This window comes from Lycium barbarum, chromosome 9 (genome assembly GCF_019175385.1).
Source record: "Lycium barbarum isolate Lr01 chromosome 9, ASM1917538v2, whole genome shotgun sequence".
NCBI lineage: Eukaryota > Viridiplantae > Streptophyta > Magnoliopsida > Solanales > Solanaceae > Lycium > Lycium barbarum.
In genome coordinates, this window is record NC_083345.1 from 5,004,925 (window position 1) to 5,029,468 (window position 24,544).

Consider the following 24,544-nt stretch of genomic DNA (forward strand, 5'->3'; position numbering starts at 1 on the left):
TAAACTACACTAAGTAGACAGTCTATATTGATTCTCAATCCCTTATGACAGTGAATAAATTGAGCTTCCATCAGGACAATTGAGCTTCCATCAGGACTGGCTTAACAACATAGTGATCAGTATCCCACATTACCCATTCTCTACCATTAGCTGCATCTTGATAGTTATGCAAAGCCTCCCACCAAGGGACCAGAGAATTTGCCACCTTATTTGCATTTTGTTCCTTAACTTTAGTCTCTACAATACTAGCTAAAGTGATGTTGTTTATTCTTAAGTAATTCCTCAGTTCCTTCTGTTTATGCCTCTTATTTACCCCTTTTATGTTCCAAAATAACCATGACATTAATGATTTATGAGGCCACCCCCTTTATCCACGGGAGGAATTTGTATATCACTGGGGGTTTCAGCTATAGCCTCAAATCTGTTATTTTTTCCCCTGTTTCCCAACACAGAAAATCAGCTAAGTTGAAAACAGAACTAGAGGAATGGATGGCACCACTGACCTGAGGAGTCCCTTTACTTTGAGAGATTGTTCTACTAGGACCAGGTTTATTTGTCTGCAAAGGTCCCCCCTGTTGACTAACGACTAAACTCTCACTCAAAGTAGGTGGCTGTTGGTTCAAATTTGTAAGGCTGATGGCTGGAGGGGCTTGATTTTGGGGTACCATGGCAGGTTCTGTTACTTCGACACGAGGAACAGGACACTTTGATTTCCATGTTTGAGCAATTTGTTTCTTACCCCTTCTCCTTCATTGAGGTCTTTGTTGTTGGACATTAGCAATTGCTTTAGGCTCACATTTATGTCCAATAGTAAGACATTCATTGCAGTACTGGGTTTCCAATCATAAGAGACATCTTGCTCAAATATTTCCCCCGATGGGTCCTGAATATTTATCACAGATGGTAGCTCATTGGTGATGTTTACTTCAATCAACATTCTAGCAAAGGAAATTCGAGATTGTTTGGCTGTGCACTCATCAACAAAAATAGGATTTCCTAAAAGACTTGCTATTATACTCAAAGAGTCAGCTTCCCAACAAGACATAGGCAGGTTATGGAATTTAACCCATAATAGAATAACAGTGGGATACTCAGAACTGTAGTCGAAGTCTGGGGTCCAAGGTTTCAAGATGAGAGGACGATTGTTAATGGTGTATGGGCCATTGTAAAATACCTATTGCATATTTTCTTCAGACTGAAATTTAACCACAAAATAACCATCCTCGTGCATATAAACATCAGGATCTGCCCCTTCATTCTAATTCAAGTTAATGTATCGTTGCATCGCATTATATCCAGGACTATCACCTATAATATAGGCTATTAAAGCACATTTCCATTTGTCTACAGCTTTATCAACCTCCTCTTTTTCAAGTTGAGCAACAGGCTTCCTTTCTATAAGTTAAGAGGGTATAAAAGTAAGAGGCAAACCATTCGATGCAGATATGTTTTTCTAAAAGAGTTTAGTCCAAGGAGGATTTGGTGGTTCGTCGATTAAATTTTCGGTCATCGGTTTGTCCTGCGCTATTCCATCGTTCCCCCTTTGATCGCAATCTGTTCCGTCTGCCACTGTTATGTTGTGTTATGGGGTTTGCAGAGCTTGACACGAGCTAGCTGCACTCTGAGAAGGCGGCAGTGATTGTAAATCGAGCTTTTTAGGGTTTCCTGGGGTCTTGGATGAGGACCCACCTTCAGTGGTTATCACCGTCATCGTCTCTCGGAGCTCCGGGGAGGGGGAGGGGGGGGGGGGGGGTAGACTTAGCAGTAGCATCTGCTTCGTCTCCTTGAACTCTTCCCCCAACAGAACTACCAAAAATTGCTAGAGGAATCTTCCTAGATCGACCTCGACCTCTAGCACCATCATTCGCTTGAGTTTGAGCATTGATCGGAGCTTTTGCCTTGCCCTTTGCCTTTCCTTTCGTCATGGCTGTCCTCCAGCGGCGTACGTTAGCCCAACGTGCGCCAAGAGCCATGAGAGAGAGAAATTTATTCAAAATTTTGTCATTTCCTTTTTATTTCTTTCTAATTCTTTTAGGATTAGAATATCACCAACTATTACTATTTTCCTTAAAATATGCTAAACACATAAAATTCTTCTTCTCTCCTAGTTGTCATGCCAGGTCACATAAAATTCTTTTTTTTTTTAATAATAATAAATTTATTTAACTCACATAATCCATTTAAACTCGACTCAACTCAAACCCATTTAACCAACTAACTCAGGTCTTATACCCATTTAACACTGTTAGAAAACATCAAGCAAGCATAACTTTTATACCTGATTTTGAATTTTTTTACATCATATACCTTTAACATATATTCCCTTTTATTTGCATTCTATCCTTTTTTTTTAACGATGAGTTTTGAGTTTTAGCCCTGAAAATAAATACTCCTATATTTTTTTTTTTTTTGAAATACTCCTTATAGGTCTTATGGCGGGAGTCAGAGACAATAATTTTTTAATACAAATAATTAACCCAAAAAAAAAAAAAAAAACTGATTTGACTTTACGAGATTGATTTCTTTTCAAATACTTTGGCTGTTAAGGATCAAGACCCAAAAAGAAAAGAAGGGAAATAGTTTGATCCTCAAATTCTTTGACTGCTAAGCTAAACTTTATGAGGTCGATTGGTTCATGGACTAAAAAGAAATATGATTGGTTTTAACGCAAGTAATTAAATTAAAAGTTGGGCAAATAACACTTTTGGTCCCTGAGTTATTGTCTTACTGTGATTTTGATCCTTGTATTATTTGACTAAGCACATTAAACCTTCAATTAAGCTAAATGTGTGATTTTGGTCCTTTAAGCTAACAGATATTAATAGTTGATAGAATTCATATTTAAAAAATATACTAGAATTCATTTTCTTCAATCGTCTGGTTACCCGTCACTGTTTACTTTCAGAAGCATAAATTCAAAATAATAATTAAATGGTTTAAGTGAAAAATAGTTTTCTCAATTTATACTTCTCAAAGATCATCCATGATGCTTACTGTTTGGTAAAGTAGAGGCGGAAAAACAAAATACTACAAATAGATTTAGGTCTCTCTTGTTATTTTTCTTTTTAAAATTACTTTTCTTTAAGTATATTTTTAATATGGATTCTGTTAACTATTTAACACTCATGAGCTTGATTGAAAGCTTCTTCGAAAAATTAGTGCTGATTTGACATACCCAGTTTAACATGTTCATAACATATTACGTACTTATTAATTTAACGTAAAATCATGTAAAATTTTCTCCTGGGCTTGTCGTTGTCAATAACATGACATAATGACAAAAGACTTTGGATATTCAACATGACTTGCCTCAATACAATTAGTCCTCCCATTAACAAATCAAGCCTTAGAATAGGCAAAAAGTAGATCTTCAAAAATTTGCTAATCAAACATTAGTCATTCGTCAACCTCTAATCACTAACTATTCAGTCAGTTTTTTATTATGAAAACTAAGGGCCGCCAAAGCTGATTTTTTTTAATGCAAGACCAAGACTATCATCTAGATGCATGGTGATATTCAACAACGTAGCGTTTCAGTTTAACTTTTGTTTCCAAAGAACAACATTTTTTCAAAAACAAGGTAAATTTTTCTTCTTCTTTTTGAAAAGAAAACAATTAAAAGTATACTATTGTGAAGAAAAAAGTCTTGTGTGTTTGGATTAGTTCTTTCTCTATTTTTTTTTTAAGATCACTTGTATTAGTTTTTGAGAAAAAAACGGTGTCATTCCAATGTAGTTTGATTTATTTATTTTGATTGACTGTGTTTTGCAAGATCGTTTCAAAAACAATTTAAGATAAAAGTTGTGAGTAATATATCAGATAACTTTTTAAAATATTAACATTTTTGATACTTTTGGAGGTTTGGTATTACCTAATTACCTTTAGAGTTTTTGGTTAATATTTCAAAAGTTGTAAACGATCAAAAAGTTATCGGATATATAACTCTAAAGTTAATATTACTATGTGACGGAATTTGGTTTATTTTGGTTTCAGAAAACGTTTTATTTTGACTTCCGAAATCTAAGATCTAGCTGTTAATCAAAATGCCACTGGTTTTGATCTAATTTGAATAATTATTTATAGCTAATGGCTGTTAAATATATGACCTAAGTTTTGATTTCACACATGCCGTGGCCGACAGCCGACTAAAAAATTGGTATAGCTGTAATTGCCCCCACATTTCATTGGAGCCAATAACATACCCCCCCCCCCCCCCCTTTTTTTTTTTGGTTAATCATACAATCTAATTAAAAGAACTACTATTTGTAGTCATAAACTATAATTTACTATAGTTAGGTATGTAAATGTTTATTTGAAAGACATGTCATGTGTTTAGAAGTCATTTGGTCGGATAAACTGAGAGTCTCGGTATAAAATTTCGAATTATTTATCTCATATTTGGTTGTCATTTTCATCCCTTTATAACTAATTCTTGTGCAATTTATACTCTAATTTTTAACTAATATACTAATCTCTGCACAACAATCTTTTTCATCATAATCGTTGTATAAAATATTTGAGAACCACCCTCAGGTGTCATTGATTCGTGACCAAAGTTACAACAGAGACCATATATAACGCAAAAATCACAACAATATGTAGATTAAAAAAAAAAAACTTTGGGTTATTTAGTACATCATTTTTATTTTGCGAATCAAATATACGATGTGTAAAATAAATTTCTTTAAATTGTACCTTTATTTTTAAAGTAAAACTAAAAAAATTAAATCAATACAAATTATCTGTTTTTTTAGGTGCTCTACCACTGTAAAGCTAATTTCTATACAAAATATTCTATATTGAATCCGACTATCCAAATTATTCCATATGCTGAATCCAAAATAAATAACATCAGATGCAATACAAATAATACCGAATTTTATACAAAAAATATTTTCTAATCCCAAATTATCATATAGACATCAAGGAGGAAAATAGAATTGTAGTGGTGGTCAAAATATGTGCGTCCGCATGCACGCATAAATTAATTAAATAGCATAAAATAAGCATAGCCCCAAAGACTTCAATGGATGGCCATGCGCCGTCAAAGACTTTTTGGCCTACCATTTTCTTTTTATTCAATTTTCATGGCCCCAAATGCTCATCACAATAGGTCCTACTTGTCTATTTTATTTTTAAAAAAAAAAAACATAAAAAAATTGAGACATGGATTAAAGTTTGTCCCAACACTAATAAAAAAGAACAGTTTAGTATAAGAAGCATTTCATATTCACATAAGATCGAAAAAGATGGCTCCTTCATCGTATGTTCACTTTCGAAAAAAGATAACATTGTAAGAGGGAATGATGGCGATATGAATATTAGCCCAAAAAATTAAATTGATTCTACTAGTGATTATTGAGAATTTGAGATTATGAAAATTGAGAAAAAAACCTTTTTGTCTTTTTATTTGTCAAAATCAAGGAAATAATTTAAAATTTCAAAAAGTTTTTTTAATTGATGAAAAATATTTATATTTTTGTTAATTCTCTGACAATTCCTTCTCCTTCTCATTATATCGAGAGAGAAAAAGAAGAAAAAAGATTATTGAAAATTATAATTTTGTGTTTGGGCATATGATCAGATGGGAGGGATATATTAAAAGAGTATAGGGACTTCCTAACAAACAAATGAAGTTTGTTTTATCAAGATCTCGACTTGTATTCTAGAACTTTTAGGTAACTAATTAATTATTCCTTGTGTCGAATTACAAAATGGTTATTTTTGTGAATAAAAAAAAGTTGTACCGTACGTAGCTTGAAGTCATTTTTAATTAGTCGCAATTTTTAACAATGAGTTTCATGTGTAAGAGATATTATTTATCTTAAAGTTTAATTATTAATTCTAGTTGATCCGGTCAATTGGTTAATTTATTTAAGAGCTAATTTTCATCGAGAAGAAATTGGTAACTAGCATTAACCAAATCGGTTCAATGCATGTGCAACTTTTCAATGTAAAGAAGTTCAATGAGGAATCAAAAAATTTAAATACATACATAATAAGAAATGTGTATCATTTTAAAAATAAAATAGTTGGTGAACCTTTGAAGATTTTGTCTTAGCCAATGCCATAAATTTAACTAATACGTAGTTGCTTCAAATGCGATTAAACATTTTTGTATTAATAGTATTTGAAGAGGGACGGAGCTACAATATTGCATATAAATTGTGGACGAATTCAGTAACTTTTACTTAGATGTTATATTTATGTTAAATATGTAAGTATATAATTGCGAATTCAAAAACTAAAACTAAAAAAATACCCCCTGTTGGAAAATATTATACCAAAAACACAGAAATTATATGAAGAAAAATACAAACATGAAGTTTGACAATATGAATAACGAATGTAGGATTGGAGGCTTGAAACACGTGTGAAACGCTTTCCTAAAAACGATATTTGCTCCCTCTCCGGTGCGAGATTGCTATAGGATTGTACGCAAATAGTTTGAGTGGAAATGACAAGTCTTTTGAAAATCTGTACTGAGCAAATAGTGAAAAAATCTGTCTTAGAAAATGAAGAACTTTTCTGATTTTGAAGTGCAGGATTTTGTTGTAGAAAAAAAAAGTTTTGTCTGAGAAGAAAGAAAAAAGTTACGTTGAATTAAAAGTAGTTGGGTTTAAATAGAATTGGTGGTAACCCATGAAAGGACATACCCTTTCATTTAGAAGGCATCTTTTCTTATAAAACACTTTAATATTAATTTATATTTAAATAAAATTCCAACACTTCTTGCACGGCCTATTATTGTAGAAGATATACTTCTGTCACCACATTATTGCTTGGGCGTTTAAAACATTTATTGTTCTCTAGCTAGGCATTTTCCTAACTTTGTATATGTGATTAATGAGCTAGATTTAAACGTGATGAGTGTTAGTTCTATCCTTAATGGTGCTAATTGAGCTTAAAAAAGGGTAATAACTTTGATCATTTTCTTTTTTGCAAATGCATTATTAATTCCTCTCCTCTATTCATGAATTTTAATTTTAACGTAATAAATAAACTGGCAAAGACTATGAGTAGTTTTCTAAAATTAAAGACACATGATTGAGAGGGACGCTTCAAGGCGTGAAGCATACACAACATGCAAGAAGAGCAAACTAAGATGTAAAAAGTATATGGATCAAATGATTTACCAATCGGTTCATTAGTTTCATAAACTTTAGTCTTCAAAATGAACATTTTAAATCTTCCTCATTGAAGTTTAAGACGATTTTTGTCTTTTTTTAATTTTTTATAATATGATCAATTCAATAAAGAATTAAGTGGTAACTTGGTAAGGACCAATCTAGTCTATATCATATTAAAAGTGTGAAGGGCCTTAGAAATATTGATTAAACATTTTGCCCTTCATTAAATGACTCGTAATAGACAAAATATTCATTTACTAATTTCTTACATATATTATTACTAAACACTAATAATATATATTTTCCTTACAAAATAAAAACTGCAATATAAACCTGCCTTATTTTTAGTAAAAGAAAACTGCCCTAAATAATAAAAACCTCTTTCTTCCTCCGTAGTATTGATAATTATTAGAGTCCTCAATTAACACACAATTCTACCTTATATTTAGGACTTCAATTAAATGTTTAATAATACATCTGGTCGTTTTTTACACCAGTTGGAAAAGTTTTTAACACACAATTCTACCTTATATTTAGGACAAAATTGTTATTTACTATTTTTCTCAAATTAATATAAATAAACATCAATAATAGATATTTCCTTTTAAAATAAAAACTGCAATAAAACCTGCTTTATTTTTGGCAAAAAATTAAGAATCCTAAACCTAAAGAGAATCCTAAAACCTAAATAAATAAAGTTGTATCCAACCCCCCAAAAAAAAAAGATGGATGTTGAAAACCAATCAAGCTATTTGTTGGACGACTTTCAGTCTGGATCTTCTCCTTCTGTATATAAGTATTGATTTATCATAAACATATAGTGAAATTTATAAGAAAGTTTTTTTTTTTTTTGCAGTAAATATACATGCATGTATTACTATAGAGAATTAAATATCTACGTGTTAGTCTCTGCTGACCAAAAGGTAATTGAAGTTTACACAATCGCAACGGCTTTTGGATTTTCATTCATAGAGTATGAGTTTGTATTGCAAAAGTTAGAATAAACAGCTCACTAGATCGTTTTTAGTATTCTTGCGTATGTCTTAGAAGGAAAAACCATATGGTGTATGGACTAAATTGTGGGTTGATCAAAATTGTGTTGGTTTGCAAGTATATTAAGAGGCAGATTCTGAATTAAGTTTTATAAGTTCAGCATTTAAGGTACTTCGTATTGAAGTACTCATTATATTTTTAAAGTTGTGACAAGGAAGACGCATACGGTGTGTGACTAAATTGCGGGTTGATCAAAATTGTGTTGATTTGCAAGTATATTAAGAGGCAGATCCAAGATTAAGTTTTATGAGTTCAACATTTAAGATACTTAAGATTGAAGTACTCCTTATTATTTTTTAAAGTTGTGGGTTCATATTTACTATTATTTGTTGTATTTTTAGAGAATTTTAACACAGCTATTTATGCTCCGCATTGAGAGTACTGGTCAAATTAACCCGATAACAATAAGCTTGCATCCTCCCTGAGGTACATCTAACAACAACAACAACATACCCAATGTAATCCCACAAGTGAGGTTTCGGGAGGGTAGAGCGTATGTAGACCGTCTGGGGAGGGTAGAGTGTATGTAGACCTTACTCCTACCTTGCGAGGTAAAGAGACTCTTTCCGAAAGACTCTATAAAGCATGACAAAAAAGATCAAACAATAATTTATGAAAACAAACAACCAATGCAAAATACTATATATAAACGGCCTAATGCAAGTTTCAACTTTCCCCAAGGTACATATATTTAATAATTATTCTTTTACAACTAAAAATAACGTGTTAAAAGCTATAAATGTAACATATGTTTCAACTTTTGGGTTACCAAATTCTGCTTTATTTTAATTTTTATGTCTATGCTATAAATTTATACTGCATCATTTCTGAAACATAGCACAAGAACCGTGAAATTTGAAGGCTCCTGACGTATTTGATTAGCACTTTTGTTTGATTATTTTATATTTTTATTCTTCCCAAATCAATCATATAATGAAATAATACTCCCAGAAAATACAGTTATCGTCGAGTTGATGTCCTTTTATCAATTTGCTTATCGTAACTTGAAGTTGTATCTAATAAAAACAAATACATCTATCAACAATTGAAACTTGTACTTTCCGTATGTTTTGATTTTACATATATGTTAGATAAATATTTTTAAGTTATGTATTCATTATCTTTATGTATAACTTTTATAATTGTTGCAGGGACTACACATGCGAGACAATATTTCTTGTGATGATTGACTGAAAATAACGTGCAAAGATTTTTAGTAATATAATAATTAATAACTTCTTATATATAAATGACGTCCTAAGTTAACTATGTACACTTAATAACAATATTTCTATTTGTTCAAGGAGACATTAATAAATAGAATTCTTAAGTTTGGTTTTTCTTTTAAGAACCGGTCAAAATAATTTTATTGTTTTATGAAGAAGGTAAAGTCGAAAGTGAAATTCATCTTCAATCTTTTTGTTATAGTTAATTTGTTACAAGTAGTTGTATTACCATCTAAAGTATATATATATATATATATATATATATATATATCAGTTCTTAAAGTATAGTCCATGTTTTTAACTATCTACGGTTCTTAATCCATTATGACCACCTAAAAATTAACATTACTACAATTAATTTTAACAACCAATTTTGAAATATTGCAAGAGAAAAAGATGAAAAATAATGAAAAACATAAATATAATATACAACTCACAATAGTTAGAAAATAGCGTAAAACAATTTTATTTATAAATTATAAAAGCACAAAACTCTGTGTAATTATAAAGGTTGAACAGTGGTATAGTTCAAATTAATTATGTTATTGTATGACTCTTTTAAATTTTAAATCCTATTAAAAAGGAGATAAAATGTCACTAGAATCTTTAAAAATTAAATCTCATTGAGCACTTTGTTTATTATAATGTACAGTATTAATACTTTATAAATTTTTATGCTTAGATTATCAGAATAAATTGAGACGATGGAGTATAACATATTCTCTATCTTATTTGTACTTTTTGTTAGTTGACAAATATTTGAAAAATCATGTTGAAAGAATTTGTTTTGGTTCTTTGTTTTTAGTATTAAGTTACACAAATAATGGAATAGTAATTTTTCATAAGGTATATTCCCGTAGAAGTCCTTTGGCATAATAAAGCATGTGAGGACAATTCGTCGTTAATTTTGTACCAACGGATTAGTGATGAATTATGTAATTTAGCGACGGATTAATGACGAAGTTCGTAACAACGTCTAAATTTTTTCTATAGTGTTTATTATCAAATGAAGTACGCGTTTTAGTCACGCGCAAAGCGTGTACAAAGAAACTAGTTTAAATAAAAAGAATCGCCCAAGAGTATAAAAACATGGAGTGATATATTACTATAAATTTTTCTTTAAACACGCACACACATATACTATAAAATAATTTTAAAATAAGCATATATAAAGTCGGTTTGCTTCGGTTTTCTTTCGGTTATTTCCTAGTTAAAACCAAAATCAAATCAAATATAATTGGGTTTTAAAATTAAAAACCAAACCAAATAAATGTCGGTTTTTTTCCGATTCAATTTTTCAATTTTCCCGTATTTTACCCTTTATCCTTATTTTTCCGAAACAATGAAAACACAATCCAAAGAAGTTACTACTACTGTAACTCATTCTGTCCTTTTTTTTTTTCTGATAAAAGACCAAGACCTTTCCTTAATTATGTGAAAAATGAAAAAAAAAAAAAAAGAAGAAGAAGTAATTTTACGCACACAGCAAAGCCATCACATTATAATCAAGAAACATCTCTCTCATATCACTATCCTATATACTATTAAAAATTCTAAAATTCATCTCTCTTTGCTTTTTCTGCAATCATCTTTTCTCTCTCTAACAAAAAGTAAAATAGAGAGAAACCCATATCACATTACATGACAAGTGACAACAATCCCTCCTTAAAAAAATAAAAAATAAACAATCCCTCCTAAGAAAAAAAACTAGTCATTATATTATCAAAATACACTTGGCAACTGTTTGATACAGTTGCACAACTCTTGTTTTACAGGTGTTAGATCCTCTCAATACTCAACACCTTTAATCCAGTTAAAAGAAAAAAAAACAAAAAAAAACAGAGGGGTATACAAAAAGAATACAATAAACCCAAAAAGAAAAAACCCCACTAAAAATTCTTTGATTATTTGTATCATAGTTTCCCATAATTTAACATTTTGGGTAATACCCAAAAATCCCATCTTTTGTAATTTTGGCTTTGTTTGAGATTTGGGATCAAACTGAATTTGATCAAAGTTTTGTATTGTAGTTGAAGTGGATTGCTTATTTGTTGGAATTTTGGGTTTTTGTTTTGTTTTGTTTTTTGGCTTAAGGCACTGTTTGGTGTTCTGTTGAAGAGACAAGAGATTTTAGTGTTTTGTGTGTATGGGAATTTGGTAAATGGTATTGAGGGTCTTTTGATTGGAAAAAGATTGGATTTTTAGTAGTTGAAGAGAAGTTTGGTGGATTGCTTATTTGTTGGGATTTTGGTTTTTTTTTTTTTTTTGGTTTAAGGCACTGTTTGGTGTTCTGGTTGAAGATACCAGAGAGATTTTAGTGTTTTGTGTGTATGGGAATTTGGTGAATGGTTTTGAGGGTCTTTTGATTGGAGAAAGATTGTATTTTTAGTGATTTGAGAGGAGTGGTGGGAGGTTTATAGAGTTTGAATAAAAATGGTTAGTGGAACTTTGTTTCATTATAGAAAGAACTCATGGCCACCTGAGGAGTATATTACTAGAGCAACTTTGCAATTGGTAAGTTCTTTTTAGTTTTGTTATCTAACTACTTGAGTTTTGTAGTTTTATCTATGATGAACAAAGTTTTGTTGTTTTGTGCCATGGTAAATTATGGGGCCAGTTGAATGTAATTGTGAATGTATTCTGAACTTAAAACAAAAATCATACTTCACCATGACAAGGAAAATGTTGTTAAGGATGTTTAAAGTTGTAATGAAGTGTATTTATCTTTCTAATGTTGGTCCTGGAAGCATAACTCCATTTTTTCTCTTCTTTAGTTTCTGTTGTTTCTTTTTTTTTTTTTTGGATGGGGTGTTGGGGTTGGTATTTTGTTGACAACTGTGGTGTCCAGGCCAGCTAGCTACACTTACCGGTAAATTTGTCCACAAAGGACTGGACAAATGGAAAGAAATCACCTATTTTTGACTCCACTAGGATTTTCACTTTTGTGATGTTCAATTCTTGTATAGTTTTAATGATCTTTCTTGTGTTTTGCTTGCTGCAGTTTGATTTTGATAGTGCTGCACCACCATCTCAAGCTTGGAGAAGGAAACTAAACAGCCGATGTAGCAAGTTAAAAGAATTTAGTGTCACATTCACAGAGGCGATAAAAATGGTGTGCGCGCAAGTCTTTTTTAGGTTTTTAGGACTATTGTCAGATAGGAAATTCTCCTGGATTTTGACTTGTTGCTTTGCCTTGTAATCTTTGTTTGTTTTTTCATTTTTTTAGGTTCGGCTTGGTATACGTCTATGGTCATATGTAAGGGAAGAAGCATCCTATGGAAGGGTAACTTTCTCAATCTCATTCGCTATATGGTAACCGCAAGAATAATTTCATGCTGAGAATGAGTCTTACCATTCTCTTATATGTGCAGAGAGCTCCAATTGATCCATTTACAAGAGAACGCTACAAACCATCAGCATCTCAGGGTGTTCCACTTGGAGGGATGGGGTAAGTGTATAGAGTGTATACTAGTGAAAAAGTGTTCTTCTGCCACATTAGAATTCTTTTATTAATAATCTGATGAGATATTAAACTTATAACATAACAGGAGTGGCAGCATATCCAGAGGCTTTAGAGGCGAGTTCCGGCACTTTCAGATTCTTCCTGGAACATGTGAGACTTCTCCAATCATGGCCAATCAGTTCTCAGTAATGCTCTTTCCTTCAACTCTATATTCTTTCAGTTTACATCTTTATTTGGATATTTTTGATGCTGTTTTGTGCTTTAATGTATGAGCTAGAGTCATGCCACTTTTATCTTCTTCTTCTTTTCATAGTACACAATCAGAAACTGTGGATATGAAATGAAGCATACTGATCATGCAACAGAAAATGTCCCTTGTTCATAAGTTCTATACATATGCATAAGCATATGTATATCACGTTTTAGCCCTACTGCCCTAGGGCATTGGTTCAGTAGCGAAGTTATAAACATGGGATGTGTGGATTTCTCGGGTACAGAAAAAATGTATATAATGGATTATAAAAGTAACACTTCCTAAAGTGCATTCTTTTGGAAGCAATTTTTAACTCTTTTCATGGGTAGTCTTGAAAGTTAATATTAATATTTTCCGTCACCCAAAATAGCGTACTTTATTAGAAAAATCAGCCAAGAAAAGAGAATAAATGGGTTATCTGATGATAATACAATGGAAAAGGGTCAGAAATGCCCTTAATGTATTAGAAATGGCATAAAAATGTCCTCCTTTTGCCTGTTGGATCCCAATTGCCATTGACTTTAGTTTTAGGATTAAAAATGCCCCTCCTGTAAAGGAATTATGACATGACATTGGTGGGTCTTTTGATTAAACAAGTGGCATTCATTTAGGATTCCTGTTGCGGATTTGTAAGATGGGGCGAGCAAATCTAGTTGGTTTTCTAGTATATGCATTTGGTAGGGTTAACAGTTTGTGTATCATGATATGCCGTCAAGCATCTCAAAAGAAAAAAATTTACTTGAAGCAGTTAGTTATAGCAAGGCTTGTGATTTGTTGCTTGGGAAGATTCAAGAGTGTAGCTCTTAATTTATCATGATTTTTTTTTTCTTGAATATATGATGGTAATGCTTAATTTATCATGTTTCTTCTTTAATTATGCAGATTTTCATATCCCGGGATGGAGGAAACAAAAAGTACGCATCCGTTTTATCTCCAGGAGAACATGAAGGGCTAGGGTAAGGAACTAAGTTTCTGAGGACTAATTTCTACTTCGCCAAGTCATAGTAGATTTCTTCTGTCGAAATTAGAGAAAGTTTAAACAGCTGCTGGGCAGCCAATTTGCTGAAATCTGTCCCAAAGATAGAAAAAGAAAAAAAAAAGTCCCTTGATGCCATACTGTTACTACTCTTCTCATACACAATTTATTCGAAATGGCAGTAAGCTTATGTTAAGTTCCAGTGGCTTTTGTGCTAATGCGTACAGGAGTTGTGAATAGGATTTGTTTATGATGAAGTAAATGAGCTTCCTCTTGTTAAACTCATTCTGAAACACCCTGAACCTGATACCTGAATCTCATTTACATTTCAAGAGATAATAGAAAAAGAGGAAAAGGTAAAATGTGAATATTCTTATGTCTATGTGGGGTTCATCTTACAGGAAGGCTAGTGATCATGGTATATCATCATGGGGCTGGAATCTGAGTGGACAGCATTCTACATATCATGCACTCTTTCCTCGGGCTTGGACAGTATATGATGGTACTGTGCTTATTATCTAGAGTATTTATTTATCTGCTATGTTGACCGAGTTTCTATAGATCATTGATTTTCCTTTCATATCCAGGTGAACCAGACCCAGAACTGAAAGTTTCTTGCCGGCAAATATCACCGTTCATCCCACATGACTACCGCGAGAGCAGTCTTCCTACATCAGTTTTTGTTTACACCGTATGCATACTTTAAATTTTACTATATAACCTTTCAGATGCTGCTTTACTTTGATCTAATGAAGTAACTGTCATTTAGTGTCTTACGAAAAAATGTCGTTCTTTTTTTTGAGAAAAATGTCATTCTTATGATGCATGACTTCCCTCTTCCCTATAATATCATACATCTATTTCATGATCTCAAAGTGAGACACAATTGTACAACAACAACAACAACCCAGTGAAATCCCACAACGTGGGGTCTGGGGAGGGTAGAGTGTAATGGATGCTAAATGTAACTATGCAGCACGAGCTATCATCTATAAAGATGATGTCTTGTGGTGGAATCAAAGGTCCTGTTAATAGTTCATGTGGACCAATATTTTCATAAATGCTATCTTCAATGCACAGATTCATAAATGCCATTATCATTCGTTTTTTTGTGTTCGTTATTCATCATAAACTGTTTCTCTTTGCAAGAAAGTCAATTGTGTTATTTACGGAATAGTAAACATATGTATCTCCCGTTTATGGACATTTTTAGATCCATAAAATTTAACATGCCCACATGCTCAACTCCAATGAAAAAGTCGGAAGTCATTTGGAAATTAATGAAGTGATATTATAAGCATTAAATTTGATCCAAGGGACATTGACTGCTCCTCTTCTGTGCTTATTAGCGTCTTTCTTTTGTTTCTTTGGTAGTTGGCGAACACTGGGAAGGAAAGGGCACAAGTCAGCCTTCTTTTTACATGGGCGGTAAGTGGGTCCACTCTTCTGGTTGTTGCTATTGTGTCCGCCTCAGTAATAGACTACGGGATTATTCAAATATTCAGTCACAATTATTTGTTTTGTACAGAATTCAATTGGAGGCGTCTCACACCTATCAGGAGATCACGTGAACGAACCATTTATGTGAGTATTTATCATTCAATCTCTCAACTATCTTCCATATACTTGTGGTTTCGCAATTGAGTTCCAACCCTTCTTTATCTTCCTTTTGACAGAAGTGAAGATGGAGTCTCTGGCGTACTCCTACATCACAAGCAAGTCATCAAACCTTATTAGCTAGATATGACGGTTGGTTTGCATATGTTCCTTGGTATTTTCAGTTTTGTAGTTGGTGAAAGTCAAGGAAAGGTTGTGACTGGAGAAGTGAAAAAAGAAAATTGTTGATCTCTAAGTGGTCAAAAGTTATAAACAACTTCCAAAGGATATGCTTTCCTCTTGAATACTGTCGATTTGAGTAGTCAATCAAACAATAGATCTAGGATTAGGTTGGTGAATAATGTTTCATAGCACAATCAAAGTATCTTAATATATCTGGGCTCTTTAAGGCTTTACTGTTCCCTTCTCTACTAAAGAGCTGCTGTTAAAACAATAATGGACAGGCCTAAATCTCTCAGTCATTATAGAATTATCAGCCATCACTCTCTTTTTGTGTATAAACTTTTGACCATTGAAGAATACATATTGGTATTGAATTAGACAATTTTCCTCTGTTTTAACCATGCTAGGGACTTCAAAAAAATTTCTTATTCGAACATTTACTTTAATGAAAGAGTCACCCACTGTGAGGCTTGAAGCACGTGACTTGAGCTCAAAGTGGCAAGTGGATGTCTGTTTACAGTATTATTCAACTAATCCATGTGCCAGACTGAACTGTAGAGGATAATTTTATATTTTGTTTCTGGTTTAAGCAAGCTACTGCTTTGATATTACATATTACCGTACTAGTGTGATTTGCTGGCTTTCTCCTGTTGATGTTCGGGAGTTGCTTTTAGATGGGGAGAATTTAAAATTCTAACATGACCGCTGAGGTGACCCTCTTGGTAAAAACGGCTTTTATTCCATGCATTGTGGTTGAGGTTTCATTTTCTCTTCTGTGGGCCCAGATCTATGATGTGAAATTTTGAGTGTCATGCTGACAGATATGTTGTTGGCTGGACTACAGGACAAAAGAAAACCCTCCTGTTACTTTCGCTGTAGCTGCATGCGAAACTCAGAATGTCAGCGTTACTGTTTTACCTTGTTTTGGCCTGACTGAGGGTAGCTGTGTAACAGCAAAGGATATCTGGGGTAAAATGGCGCAGGTAATGATTTAAGCTATGTTGTGATAGCTAAGACTTTTCGGTGCATCAGTCCATATGGGTTAAAAATTCTATAACAGGAGTTCCTGTTTGGCATTAATACATATGTTTCTCATGGTTGCCTAATCTTTTTTAAGGATGGGCACTTTGATCGAGAGAACTTCAGCAAAGGACCAAGCATCCCATCATCACCTGGGGAGACACATTGTGCTGCTGTTTCTGCCTCTGCATGGGTTGAACCACATGGAAAATGTACCGTGGCATTCGCTGTTGCTTGGTCATCTCCTCAAGTCAAATTCATGAAAGGAAAGTCGTACCATAGGTAATAACTCATGAATGGATTACTCTTCTTGAATGTTAGACGTACACTCGATTGTGGTCCCATATTGTTAAAATTGGGTTTTTTGTGACTAATGTAATTTTACCTTTTGTCTGAGAACAGAATTATTTTGAGTATAAATGTGTTCAGTCACAATGTTTACCTGTTACCTTATCCTCAAAAATGTAAAAAACATAAGGAGGTAAATAGGCAACAAAAAAGGAATCTCCATCATTATTAAATCAGGAGTTTGTTCCTTCTAAAAATTATATCAGGAGTTTGTCATATTTTAGAATCACGCTTGTTAAGCTATCATATTTTATAGTCAAGTTTGTCAAGATATTAATTTTTCCTCAAAGTCCTATCTGTTAGAGGATGCTTGTCTTATTCTTTTTCTTTCTTTTATTTTCCTTCTCCCGGGTGTGGGGGTTCGCTACAGGCGGTACACAAGGTTTTATGGAACCTCAGAAAGGGCTGCTGTAGATTTGGTTCATCATTCATTGACAAGTGAGTGCCTTCTGTTCTGCTTAGGCTCTTGTTTGATTTCTTATTTTGCTTACTTATTGTTGGCATTACTATCTTTTACATTGATCAGATTATATGCTGTGGGAAGAAGAAATCGAGAAATGGCAAAATCCTATCCTTAATGATGATAAGCTACCAGAATGGTAAGTTCGATAGAGTTGTTGCAATTGTTGAAATAGCATTATGCCGTTTTTGCGTTAGTTTTCTTTACGAGCAGAAGCATAATATGAGAAAGGATTAACATGTAAAACTTAGCAATAAGATCTGTTCGACTTACCCACACTGCATACATCCAGTTACATATTGTGTTTACTACCAAGATTTTGGCACATTTGCTTTCTGTGTTCTTACTTGTGGAAGATTCAAATAATTCCACAAATCAGCCATCCATTTGAAACAACTATATTTTGCGTAATTAAAGTAGTCCAACAACATTCCAAGATCACATACAAACTACAGAACGAGTTGTTCATCAGTGTTATCTTGAAGTCAGACACAGTACACAAAGGGAGATTCGAAAAATATATGCTAGAGCGCATTATGGTGACAATTTTTGTCTTTCCTTTCGATACATGCCATTTGTGTGGTTAGACATGGAATGGGACAGATGAAACATGTTAGGGGAGAATCTGTTACCTTTTTTTTTCTTCTTATTTTTTTCTGAATGATATCAATTTTGACTTTAGTTGTTTTGACAAGTTACATTTGTATTTAAATTGCTATTGCTTGTACTGCTCTTTTGCCTCTTGGAATCCATGCTGACTTAGCGAAAGATAGGGCTCAGTGGAGGAAAAAGAAATATACAGGCGATACCAAGTAGTTGGGAATATGTTTTAGTCATGCTAGTACATTCACTTCAAGTCCCAAGCATGTTAGGACTTCTTTGGCCTTTAGAAAATATATAGGACTTCTTCTAGTACCTGTTATTTTTATTTAGTATAATATTGGTCCGAGATGAGTTTAAACGGAGAAGCACGATTAGTGAGGATTTATATAGCCGACACCAACTTGTTTGGAACTAGGACGTAGTTGTCGTATTACTTTTTTTTTTTTTTTTTGAGTAAAAGGTAACTAAGTTGTCGTATTACTTTTGTTCGATTCTTTTCTTTCTTCCTTCTAGCTATCAGCAGCTTGTTTAATTTTTGCTGCTATTTACAGAGTTCATGTTTCACTGTTTTGCTTTGAATGTTTTTGAGATTTGTAGCTGAATATTACTATCGTATACGCTCTGTTCACACTGCATTCGAAATATATATATATATATGACGTGTGTGATGCTGAATAGCACAACTCTGAATTTTACAGGTACAAGTTTACGCTGTTTAATGAGCTGTATTTTCTGGTGGCTGGTGGGACAGTATGGATTGGTAATCATTCTTTCATCCATTCTACCCTTACTATTGTCTTAAATTCTTGAATGAATCCTAATTGTACGTGCTATATTGAATCTCTCATTTTGCAACTTGAAACACCTATTGGATCTGAATGGATGATTGGGATATACTACCTGTTCAAGATGTTGTTCTCGGAACAAGGAGTGTGTCATTATTCGTCTTAAATCCTGTAAATCACTATATGTTGACTTGATCTTTTCTTTACTCTCACTTTTGTAGACTCTGGAGTTCCTTCTTCAGACTCAGTTAGTACCAGAACCACGAGACCTAGCAATGAAGTCAAAGTAACTAAAGTCAAATCGAATTATAAAAATGGTTTACAAGTGGAGCAGACTGCATATAATGGTTATGAGGAAGGCAACCATCTCTCAAGTTCCGATAAGTTTTCAGGGTCAATTACTGACAGTGATGATGTGGGCAGGTTTCTATACTTGGAAGGTGTAGAATATATTATGTGGTGTACATATGATGTGCACTTCTATGCCTCTTTTGCACTTCTTGCTTTATTTCCTAAAATTGAGCTCAGCATTCAGCGGGAATTTGCCAAAGCTGTCTTATGTGAAGATGGAAGAAAAGTGAAGTTTCTAGCAGAGGGTAATTGGGGAATACGGAAAGCGAGGGGAGCTATTCCTCATGATCTTGGAATGCATGATCCTTGGCACGAAATGAATGCCTATAACATACATGATACTAGTAAATGGAAGGATCTCAATCCGAAATTTGTGCTTCAGGTCTATAGGGACTTTGCTGCAACTGGAGATTTTTCCTTTGCTACAGATGTCTGGCCTTCTGTATGTGCTGCAATTGAGTATATGGATCAATTTGATCGTGACAATGATTGTCTAATTGAAAATGATGGTTTCCCTGATCAAACATATGATACATGGACGGTTCACGGAATAAGTGCTTACTGTGGTGGTTTATGGCTTGCTGCTCTTCAAGCTGCAGCTGCGATGGCCATGCATGTCGGCGACTATGCCTTTGCAGAAAAATGCAAAGGCAAGTTGATAAAAGCCAAGGCAGTATATGAGGAAAAATTATGGAATGGCTCATATTTTAACTATGACAGTGGATCTAGTAGTAACAGTAAGTCAATCCAGGCTGATCAGCTAGCTGGACAGTGGTATATGGCATCTTCTGGCTTGCCTGATCTCTTCGATGGTGTAAAGATCAAGAGTACTCTTCAAAAAATTTATGACTTCAATGTCATGAAAGTTCGTGGAGGCAGAATGGGTGCAGTAAATGGAATGCATCCAAATGGAAAGGTGGATGAGACTTGCATGCAATCTCGTGAGATATGGACAGGTGTCACATATGGTGTGGCTGCCACCATGCTTCATGCTGGTATGACAGAGCAGGCATTCACTACAGCTGAAGGCATATTCACTGCGGGCTGGTCAGAGGATGGCTATGGGTATGTTGCTATATCATTTTTCCTTTTTAGCATTTGGTGAGCTTTGCTTGATTAATAGCTGGAAGATGTGCACGTAAATACTTTGCTACTCCTGTTTATCAACATGACATCAGACTCGAACACCTAAATGTTTGAAGCATAGGGGACACTGCTTTTAAGAAGTGATTATAATTACTGTACATAATTTGCTTGGAAGTATAGCAACAAGAGAACACACTGATTTTGTAGAACATATTGCATTTTGTAATGCATAACAGCAGTAGAATTTGATATATCCATAAAATATCAAGTAGTCCATCACATATACGGGCAAAGCAACTACATTGCGCATGTTGGGGAAATTGTTAGCACTCTCTCTTGTACTTTAGCTATGGAAATTTATACCTTGTACCAAACATGGTACAAAAATTAGTGCTGGGATATCCCAGCTTATACCTTCTTATCCCACTTATACTGGGATTATTTTATACCATCTTTTAGATGGTATAAATAATCCCAATAGATGGGATAAATTAGTCCCGGGATTACAATCCCGGGATAATTTCGACTATCTACCAAACGACCCCTTAAACTAATGTTTTGCCTCCCATGTTCTTCATTGATGTACGATTGGCCCTTTGATAAAAGAATTTGAAAGTTTAAAAACAAATAGGGGCACCGTCAATCGGTGTGTTAAAATAATGTTTTGCCTCCTATGTTCTTCATTGGCCCTTTGATAAAAGAGTTTGAAAGTTTAAAAACAAATAGGGACACCGTCAATCGGTGTCACACCGGAATACCAGCATTGGGAGACTGACATAATTCCTCCAACCTGTTCATCGTAAGATATTCGATATCCATGCTTATATATAGCCTGTTGTGAGCACGAGAGACAGCAGATATACTAGAGCATGATCAAAATTAGGCCACATCCTACGTATTGAAAACCATTATTTTCATAATGTCTTTGGTCAAATAAGCTAGAATGTTTATCCAGTGACGAACTGTAATGAAGATAAAAACGTTTCTTATTTTGATAGTCCATTTTATGGCAGTACAATTTGCACAATTTGTTGCTCTTTGCTTTACGTTTCTTGTGTGTCTATATCTTTCCATCTTATCATGCAGATACTCATTTCAAACACCCGAAGGTTGGACCATGGATGGACATTTTCGATCTCTGATATATATGAGGCCCCTCTCAATTTGGGGCATGCAGTGGGCGTTATCAATGCCTAAGACAATCCTTGATGCCCCTAAGGTCAATATAATGGACAGAATTCAAGTGGCCCCCCACACTCCTCCGGAGACAGTTGTCCAGAAAATAGCCGAAAAAGCAAAATGTTTGAACAGTAAAATTTTCAGCTGTTCTTGCTAAGGAGTTTCTTAGGTTTTAAACTTTTTTAGAAATTCATTCCCTTTTTCTGTCTACGGGAACAACAAATGTGGCTGTTTGGCAAATCTCTTAACACTGAAGAGCAGTAAAGAAATCTGCAGTGCTAGAGTACTTGATAGAGAGATAATGGGCGAAAGTTAGTATCACAATTTGGTTTTTGTTTATTGATGAGTTTAACTTTGTAATAGGTTCATCTCTTCTGTGTATATTGCAAGATCAATGTAATATTCTTGGTGCATGGGTACATAGGTGAAACTAAGTTCTTTATAATATTTGGCTGAGACGGGTTTAAATGGAGGCAAGTCATTTGTTCTTTTACTTATAGACGTGAATATGTTCTCAAATTTGTTTAGTCTAGCTGCAAGTAAATCAGTTTGAATGTGGAACAAATGAAATATATGCTGTTCATAGAGAAATTTTTTGTTCTAAGTTAATTGTCTGACAATTAGATGACAGACTTACAGACCTTCGGATGAGTTTTTTCATCATTTTTTTAATTTGAAATTACACAAAAATGCAAGACTAACTAGAAATTAGCTTTTAAACTATGTTCAAGGGTTGAAGCAAAATTGAAACTGTTTTTTTTTTCTTTCCTTTCTCTTAACAGCGTAGCAATTATAGGTGAATAATTTATCATATGGTACCTTGATGTTTTTGCTCCCTGCATTGACTGTGTTTTTAGCCGAGGGTTTATCGAAAAAAGTCTCTCTACCTCAAAAAGGTTGAGGTAAGGTCTGCGTACATTCTACCCTCCTCAGACCCCACTTTGTGGGATTACACTGGGTTGTTGTTGTTACATTGGGTTGTTGTTGTAGTAGTAGTTTATCATACGCTACAAAAAATTTACTCCATCTACCTGTCTGTTGTGATTCTGATAGGTGCACTTGGCAGGGTATATTTTTACGATTAAAGAGTACGTATTTCATTTTGCTTGTTGCCTCAAGAAGCTGGAAAAAGAAAATCAAGAGTGTAAGACTTTATTATGTAAGAGCCCGTTTGGATTGGCTTATAAGTTTCTTATAAGTTGTTTTCAGTTTTTTTGAGTGTTTGGCTGGTCAGCTTAAAATCATTTTGTGCTTAAAATAAGCTCAAAAAAATAATTGGGCCCATTTGACTTAGCTTATCTAAAGCAGCTTATAAGCTGAAAACAACTTATAAGCCAAAAAAAATAAGTTAGACTACCCCAACTTATTTTTTTTAGCTTATAAGCTGCAAACAGCTTATAGGCATAAGCCCATCCAAACGAGCTCTAAGAGGGTAGAGCCCTTGATCCTTTCAAGAATGTAATTCTCTTACACCTACTATCAGCTTAAGCTGGTTTTGCACCTATTTTATAGTATTTGGTTATTTTTAGCAAAGTACAAACGATATATTTGTTGGCGATTTGAGGTTTTGATGGAAGATACTGTTAAGGTTATATATCAAGCACATATATGATTAAGTTCAAGCAAAATCGTAAAGATTGGACTACTCCCCGTTGAGACAACATAAACTCTTCAATTGGTCTTCCTTTTTTCAGTTAGTAAATTACTTTTTCTTAAGGTATAGTATTAATCAAGTGATACGTGAATTGTTCATAAAACATATTTTTAGCCGGATTTAAAGTGTGGCCTTAGTAGGAGGGATACTAAGTGGAGGGGTTCATTTGCCCTTAAGTGGTGTGTCATTGGCAAAGTATATAATTTTTCTTTCAATCAACCTTCCATCGGGCCCTATCACTTGAACTAGATTTGTCCAAATCATAAAATTGAACGCTCTATCTGATAAAGTACAGTCATAAATTTGAAACTCAAAGAAATTGACGGGACGAAACTAGGAAGGGACAAATCATTTGTATGGCTGATTATTAGCCATGTCCCTTTAATTGTGTAGGGAAAATGACCATATATTTTGCACAAAGTAGCAATCGAATTCAAACATTAACTTCTTCCTTGACAAAAAAAATTAATTATGGTCCCCCTTCACCACTATTAACATCCAACAGTTTAATGGTTTGGTAGTTGAATTTAAAGTAGACATATAACTAAGTCTTTTTTATGGTACATTCCATCAATGAGTCTTTAATTAGTCAAACAAGAGGAACATGAATTTGGTCTTATTATTGGTTTGGATTAATTTTGAACCCTCCAAATAGTTAGTATTATTTTTAAGTATTTTTCATTTCCATAGTCCATAAAGATTAGCTACACATAATATGTATGAACCTTCCTATATGCATCAAGCATGACGAAAGGGAGTTCGTAATACCAAACCATTTTCGTTTATCTTTTTGGAACAATACAAACATTTGCATATAATATTGTGTAACACTTTTAGTGCATATTTTATTCCAAAACATCACCACCACTCAGCTTTTGTGATGGCTAAGCTTAACATGTCTTCAATCATAGTCTCAAAAAGAAAAAAAATTATTTTGTACCTGTCGAAGTGACATGTTTTGTTCAAATAATTAAGTCCACTTAACTCCATATTTCCTCTAAAAACTCAATAGGAGAAGTTCAATAACAACTAATCAACCATAAACTAAACAGATGGAAAAGTTATACTTTACTATTTCATTACATTTGTGAGAAATTTATTCAAAATACAAAACTAATTGAGAATAGAACACAATAAAGGATAAGTTGAATACAAAAAATAATCAACTACTCCTGGTC

General features: G+C 33.6%; 1 protein-coding gene across 2 annotated transcripts; it reads left to right on the plus strand.

Annotated features, from left to right (window-relative positions):
- Positions 1 to 10,997: 10,997 nt before the first annotated feature.
- LOC132610882 (uncharacterized) lies at positions 10,998 to 22,189 on the plus strand. Of its 2 annotated transcripts, none has more exons than XM_060325282.1 (18): positions 10,998 to 11,923; positions 12,411 to 12,521; positions 12,636 to 12,692; positions 12,781 to 12,857; positions 12,958 to 13,057; positions 14,008 to 14,081; positions 14,503 to 14,603; positions 14,689 to 14,792; positions 15,476 to 15,529; positions 15,630 to 15,685; positions 15,778 to 15,816; positions 16,725 to 16,863; positions 16,998 to 17,182; positions 17,619 to 17,686; positions 17,775 to 17,847; positions 19,010 to 19,071; positions 19,318 to 20,512; positions 21,620 to 22,189. In XM_060325282.1, exons 1-18 carry the CDS (start codon positions 11,843 to 11,845, stop codon positions 21,867 to 21,869), a joined length of 2,826 nt encoding a protein of 941 aa, XP_060181265.1. In that variant the 5' UTR covers positions 10,998 to 11,842; the 3' UTR covers positions 21,870 to 22,189. The 2 variants fall into 2 exon arrangements, with proteins under 2 accessions (XP_060181265.1, XP_060181266.1); XM_060325283.1 differs by having other exon boundaries at positions 15,781 to 15,816.
- Positions 22,190 to 24,544: the final 2,355 nt, after the last annotated feature.

Excerpts from the sequence above, each read along its gene's own strand:
- LOC132610882 (XM_060325282.1), top strand. The coding sequence starts at position 11,843 with ATGGTTAGTGGAACTTTGTTTCATTATAGAAAGAACTCATGGCCACCT. Across the intron at positions 12,693-12,780 it reads AAGAAGCATCCTATGGAAGG|AGAGCTCCAATTGATCCATT; the intron begins GTAACTTTCTCA and ends TTATATGTGCAG. Across the intron at positions 17,183-17,618 it reads AAAGGAAAGTCGTACCATAG|GCGGTACACAAGGTTTTATG; the intron begins GTAATAACTCAT and ends GGTTCGCTACAG.